General features: G+C 39.3%; 1 protein-coding gene across 1 annotated transcript; it reads right to left on the reverse strand.

The window, feature by feature from the left end:
* Positions 1-525: 525 nt before the first annotated feature.
* On the reverse strand, positions 526-5,894 carry IL22 (interleukin 22). The gene is made up of 6 exons (XM_004053528.5): positions 5,873-5,894; positions 5,553-5,784; positions 5,045-5,110; positions 4,785-4,928; positions 3,794-3,859; positions 526-1,161 (listed from the first exon to the last, which is right to left on the reverse strand). The coding sequence occupies exons 2-6, from the start codon at positions 5,736-5,738 to the stop codon at positions 1,084-1,086; spliced, it is 540 nt and encodes a 179-aa protein (XP_004053576.1). The 5' UTR covers positions 5,739-5,784; positions 5,873-5,894; the 3' UTR covers positions 526-1,083.
* Positions 5,895-6,359: the final 465 nt, after the last annotated feature.

The raw sequence follows: 6,359 nt of genomic DNA on the forward strand, positions 1-6,359 counted from the left end.
GAGACTTCCCTATCAGTGCTAAACTTACTAGTAGGAATGACTCCCCAAAACACAGCTTTCCTTTTCCTTTAGTGTCTTACTTTCAGGGATACTGGAGAGTGCACCTTTCAGTAGGCCTGAACTAGAACTAAAACAGTTTATCTATAGCAATAGAGGCTACATGTATTTCTCTCCAGCAACATCATTCCTTTCTTTTATCCATAAATGACTAATGATAAGTTATTTTCAATTTCTCAACTTTTTTCTTTTCAAAGGTACATGCCGAGTCAACATAATAAATCAGTATAGGCACTATAGCAGAGAGCCTTGAAATCAGAAAGACCTGGCTCAATAAGGGTCAACTACTTATAGTTATACAATGTTTCTTAACGTGTCTCTAATGCAGCTTTCTCATTTGTAAAATTGGAATAATACTAATAGCTACCTCATTTTCTTAGAGTCAAGAATAAAGTTATGGGAATGGTAACATGACAATGATGATGATGATGATGACATTAAAGGAGAAAAATCACAAAACCACAAGACTTAGGATATCCAAGTGTTTATTGAGGTCAAATAAACATGTTGTAGCTCTATAATTATTGTCATAAATATCAATATTAGCCTTATACTCAAGTAGCAATATCAAATGATGTTTCTATAAATAAATCCATATTAATAAAATGATATAAATAAAATGCAGTCTTATAATAATAATAAATACATTTATAAATATAAAGTACTGATTATGGAAACATGAAGCTATTTAGGGGTTTTTTCCCCTAAAGGAATGGAAAGTAATCTTTTTTATGGAAAAAGACAATTATTTAAAAAATAAATTGTTTTCTGTGTATAGAACACCAGTTACAATGAAATGTTATCAATAAATATCTATGCTTAGAAAGTCTACCTTCTGGTCTTATAAACAAAAGTGGCATTGGTTTCCTTTGTAACTAAAGCAGGGGTTCATTTGGAATCCACCCATCATGATGGAGTTTGGCTTCCCATCTTCCTTTTGGTTAAAAAAAAATCGCTTTGGGGCATCTAGTTGTTATTTCTAGCAGGGAAAGGGGGTTAGTTGTTCATTTTTCAGCTTTGCTCTGGTCAAATGCAGGCATTTCTCAGAGACATAAACAGCAAATCCAGTTCTCCAATTGCTTTGATCTCTCCACTCTCTCCAAGCTGTGAAAATAAGAATGCAAAAGTATTTGAGCATTTATGCCATGTTTTCTAAAGTGAACAAATTAGAAATTGCAAGATTAGGTTGATGGAGACAGAAACCGAGTTTTAAGCATTTGTAAAACATTCATAGTAATATCCCTTTAGTATTGTATGATTTGCCAAAGAGCTTAAAATGACGGCTCTCTGGACTGAGAGGCCACCAGCAGGCATCAATTTCAGGTGCACCTCACACTAATGAAGCTGTTTGAAAGCTGGGCAGAGAGTTGACCACCCCTTCTTAACCAGAGCAAGCAGACTGAAGTGAGGCTGGGATCTGGGGGATCCCGAGTGCCACCCATTATACCTTGGCCTGTTTTGCAGCTCCAAAACTATCTATGACAGATTACTTATAAGGAGCTTGTCCAACCCGCAGCCCACAGGCCGCACATGGCCCAGGACAGCTTTGAATGCACCCTAACAGAAATTCATAAACTTTCTTAAAACAGTATGAGATTTATGCATGGACTTTTTTAGCTCATCAGCTATTTTAGTGTATTTTATGCGTGTACCAAGACAATTCTTTCAAGGTGGTCCAGGGAAGCCAAATGATTGGACACTCCTGATTTAAAACATCTCTACTCAAATGACTTTGAACCATGTATTCGCCAATACATTAAGGCTTTTTCTGTTTCCACCTTTTTGACAAACAGTAAAAGAAAAGTTTTCACTTTTGTGGGAAAAATACCAAATAAGTCTTTTCCACTTGCTTTAGTTAATAGAAAACCAGATATAGGTCCTAACATTCATTCTTTCTCTCTCCAAGTCAAATGCAGATGAGGATCCCAAACTTAATCGAAGAGGAAACCCAAATTCAAGTGAAAAGCATTCCCTACTGAAATTCCTCTAATCTATCATATTTGCATTATTTCAAGAAAAACCTTGTCACCATTGTCCTCTATATAATACATGGTTCTTTCTTTTCCTGCTTTCTTCTGCCCTTTCACCTTTCCATACTTCTTTTGACATAAGGCCAAAAAGATATTCTTTTCTATCTCAAAGACTCCAAGACTATAAAGAATTTTAAAGTTTATCGTCCCCTACTGTCTGTCATGCATTTTACTATCAACCTGCGTTCTGCTTTTACCCCCAACGAGAGGGAATTAATGCCTCCCAAAACCACCCTATTTCAGACAGCTCTGGCAGTTTCTCCTCCTGTTGATCTTTCTCTGAACAACATTCCTCTCCCTCCTGTGCTTTCTGAAGCTACCAGCAAAAAAGCATAATCACTCTTCCACATGGCAACCCATTGCAAGTATGAAATTGATTCTTTCAAAATGGATTAAAGGCCTTGAAAATCACACAGATCACCATGAGATTTTCCTCTCTCACACTTCACTTTTCTAAAGACAACAAGCAAGATGAAATCAGTAATTTTTTAAGCAAGATGTGTAAAGCATGCCTTGTCTGTAGCATGCTAACATTCAGCCCTCCATGTCTAGACAATAGTTCTATAATAAGAGAACTGGGCTTCACAATTTAAAACTACAAAGCCTTCAATTATCAAAGGAAGAAACAGTCACGCTCATTAAATGATGCTCAGGAAGAAATGCTTTTTTAAAAAGTCAAGAGGGAAAAAGGGGGAATTAAGGTTAAGCTTGTTACTGAAAATTCCATCAACTGGAGCCTTCATGTTTCTATTTAGTTGTACCTGCTTGCAAGAGCATCACTTTCACTGCTCCTAATCATTCCTCTGGTTTTGGGGTGAGTCACTATTGTTAGTCTAAGCCTTCCGTTGTTGTTCTTTTCACCAAATAGGCCACATGATGGTATCATTCACTATAGAAATGTACACCAGCCCACCATGGATAAATGCTCCCCAGGGATTTGTTGAGGGAGTGAAGGAAGAAACTAGAATGGAAGGTCTTGATGGGAGAGAGGAAGAAAAAAAGGCTTACCAATTCAGACTCCCATTTAACTATAATAAATATCTTACTAATATTTTTACTCTATTTGAACCTGTATAAAAGAGATCAAGGGTTGTCTGCTCTTGCTTTTAAACTATAATCAATATCTGATAGATATTATGATAATTAAAAATAAGTATTTATTACTCCAGAAATTAGCCCTATATGCAAGTCCAGCTCTTTTCTTGTTGTTCTGAGTTTATTCTTCCAAGTTTTAAAGCAATGCATTAATGCCTTCAAAAATGACTTCAGATAAATTTGCCCATAGGCATTTTTCTGTTTTTAAACAAGTACTTCTTCAGATTACATGAGTCAATAGGAATCTGAAATTTCCCTAAGAATTAATGGTACCAAAACTAATCTGTATCACCACCGGGAAAAGTGTTGGCTTGGGATTCAGGAGACCTGCATTCTAGCCCTATCTCTGCCGCTGATCATCCCCAGAACATGAGATTATGTGACTAGACAAGCTAAGATCCCAACCAGTTCTAGAATTCTACAATTTGCAAAATTTGGAAACTGACATCTAGATATATAGATATATCTACATACACAGACACCAAAGTAATCGCCATGGTGGTAAGAGAATCAAGTGAAAAATCACAAAGTGATGGGAAGAAAGAAAGGAAAGAAAAACAACATTTGTCTCTCCTATTGCATGACTTAGCATTGACAGTTATCAGTCCTACCTTTTTCACTGTGTCCTTCAGCTTTTGCACATTCCTCTGGATATGCAGGTCATCACCTTCAATATGCTATAAAACAGTAACAAGCATAACTATCTTAATGTTGTGCTGAAACTTTATGAACCTCCACACCCATGGAGGTACAGTACAATTCACCTGGAATTAAAGCTCTTAGTAATTTTGCCCACAATGACCTAGATTTCAACAGTGACCTAGATTTCCTGAGCTCTCGAATTCCCTTGGACGCCAGAATCCAGTCACTTCCCTTACAAGAGACCTCTCTTCATCTTTGGGAAATCCTACTGAGGTTTGCATTTGTGGAAAGAGCGGAGTAGTTTATGCAAATTCTGTAAGGAATAAAACCTCAATCGTACCTCCAGAAAATTGCATGCTTAGAACAAGAAATGTACATAAAACATCTCATGTGAAAATTAAGCCCTCTTCAGTAAGTCCTAGGGCCTTTTACTGGGCCCACTCCACTCAAACTTTTTTTCATAGTTTCAAATGTTCAGCGGCATCAAGTTCACACGCCTCCGATTTTGTGGCTTCCCATGACATCAACAGGGCAACAGTCTGCCGACCCACCACCGACATTAAGCCTTCCCATTTCCCACTTTCTCTTCTAATTTCTCTCCATGCCATCCCCTCCCCTCAACAACTTAGACTCAATGGATCCATTTCCACATCTAGATGTTTTTCCCAACACCTTTCTCATCCTACGCAACCTGAGTTGCCTTTTTTCCGAAGACAAACCAATGCGGCTTCTATACACTTAAGTTCCAGACCCCATTCACCACTATAAACTCAAGATGTGACTCAGTCAAAGCAAAAGCAAATACTCTATGATCCCAAATGACTCCTGATAACACTGCTGCCAAGACAATTCTTCCTGCTAGCTTAGGGGTAGGGGGAAGGAGAGAGAGTTGGGGTAAGGGGGTCTCTGTGGAAGGAGGGAAGGAGAGGTAGGTGGGCATAGGCTGAGAGCTGAACTTACACATGTGCTTAGCCTGTTGCTGAGCCTGGCCAGGAAGGGCACCACCTCCTGCATATAAGGCTGGAACCTATCAGATTGAGGGAACAGCACTTCTTCAAGGGTGAAGTTCAGCACCTGCTTCATCAGATAGCAGCGCTCACTCATCTGCAGGTGGAAGGGAAACAGCAAGGGTCATAAGGGATAAGACCTAAACCATCATCACCACCACTCCAAGTACCCATGGACGGCACACGGCCCTGTTCGTCACAACTGTAGCTTACACTGACTCCGTGGAACAGTTTCTCCCCAATGAGACGAACGTCTGTGTTGTTATCAGCCAAGCTAGCCTGGAAGAGAAGAAAAGACTAAGGGTCTGGACATTGAGCAAATAGAAAAAAAATTTATACATAGACATGTGCCCCATCCCCTCTCCCCAGAGCAACACCATAAAGACTAAAAGCAGAATTCAGATGTGTGCATGAGTTTAGAACAACGCACAGAGGCATAAAGGAAAAAAAAATCATCAGATGGATTACTGAATGGCCGCTCTTTGGGAAAAATTCATCATATGTATCATAAAGGCCAAAATGGAAGGAAGAAGTTCAAGTAAAAAAAAAAAAAAAAAAAAAGCCAGATTCCCAAAGAGTCTCTGAAAAAACAGAAAATTTATCTACCCTCAGGGATAAACAGTGGGTTCCTAAAGCTCTTAGAGATGCTCTGAAGAAAAGTTAAAGAACTATTTGGATTCCAAGTAGATCCAACGAGAAAGAGCAGGATTGAGATGTATACCTCCTTAGCCAGCATGAAGGTGCGGTTGGTGATATAGGGCTGCTGGAAGTTGGACTTGTCAAGCCTGCAGTGGGAGCTGATGGGCGCAGCTGCTCCTCCCTGTACCAAGAGGGCCAAGAGAAGGAGGCAGCTGGTGGCCAGCGTCCCCATAAGGAAAGAGCTCACAGATTTCTGCAGGGCGGCCATTGCAGACAACTCTAACTCGAGCAACTGGTGACTGTGGAAGGAGAACCTGGTCGAAGACAACGTGAAGGAACAAAATTAGTCAATAAGTATTTCATCAAACTAACCAATTGTACCAAGTTTGCCGAAACGCTTACCTGTTCTGAAGATTCTGCTTGTGACGGGGAAGGTAGAAGCTGCTGCTTTTATAGCCCCCAGGATACTGACATTTTTTTAATTGTGAAAAATATGACATCAGCAATTATCTAATTTCCAGTACTGTCTTCTGAGAACGACCTAACCACCACAGGAGCCCACAAAACACCACCTCTATCCTTTCCACCTTGAGATGCAAGTGTTTCCCTAAAACGTCACTATTAGAGCCCGGAGGGTATTTTACAGACAAATCCCAGAAATTTTCTAAACCCTACATATTTTTCAAAGAACACAATTGTTTTGTCTTAGTAGAGTTCAGATTTAGTATAAAATGTTTTGATCTCCTATAGTGGCTGAGTAAGCATTTTGGTCACGGACTCATTTTCCTACCAGCTTTATAGATTCTTATCTCATTGGAGGTGATCAGAAAAAAAGGACCCATGTCCTATATCCTCTGCTTTAAAGTAAATGGTAATGACAGCTAACAGA

The sequence above is a fragment of the Gorilla gorilla genome, chromosome 10 (genome assembly GCF_029281585.2).
Source record: "Gorilla gorilla gorilla isolate KB3781 chromosome 10, NHGRI_mGorGor1-v2.1_pri, whole genome shotgun sequence".
NCBI lineage: Eukaryota > Metazoa > Chordata > Mammalia > Primates > Hominidae > Gorilla > Gorilla gorilla.

Excerpts from the sequence above, each read along its gene's own strand:
- IL22 (XM_004053528.5), bottom strand. The coding sequence starts at position 5,738 with ATGGCCGCCCTGCAGAAATCTGTGAGCTCTTTCCTTATGGGGACGCTG. Across the intron at positions 5,111-5,552 it reads CCTTCATGCTGGCTAAGGAG|GCTAGCTTGGCTGATAACAA; the intron begins GTATACATCTCA and ends CTTCTCTTCCAG. Across the intron at positions 1,162-3,793 it reads TGAAGGACACAGTGAAAAAG|CTTGGAGAGAGTGGAGAGAT; the intron begins GTAGGACTGATA and ends TTATTTTCACAG.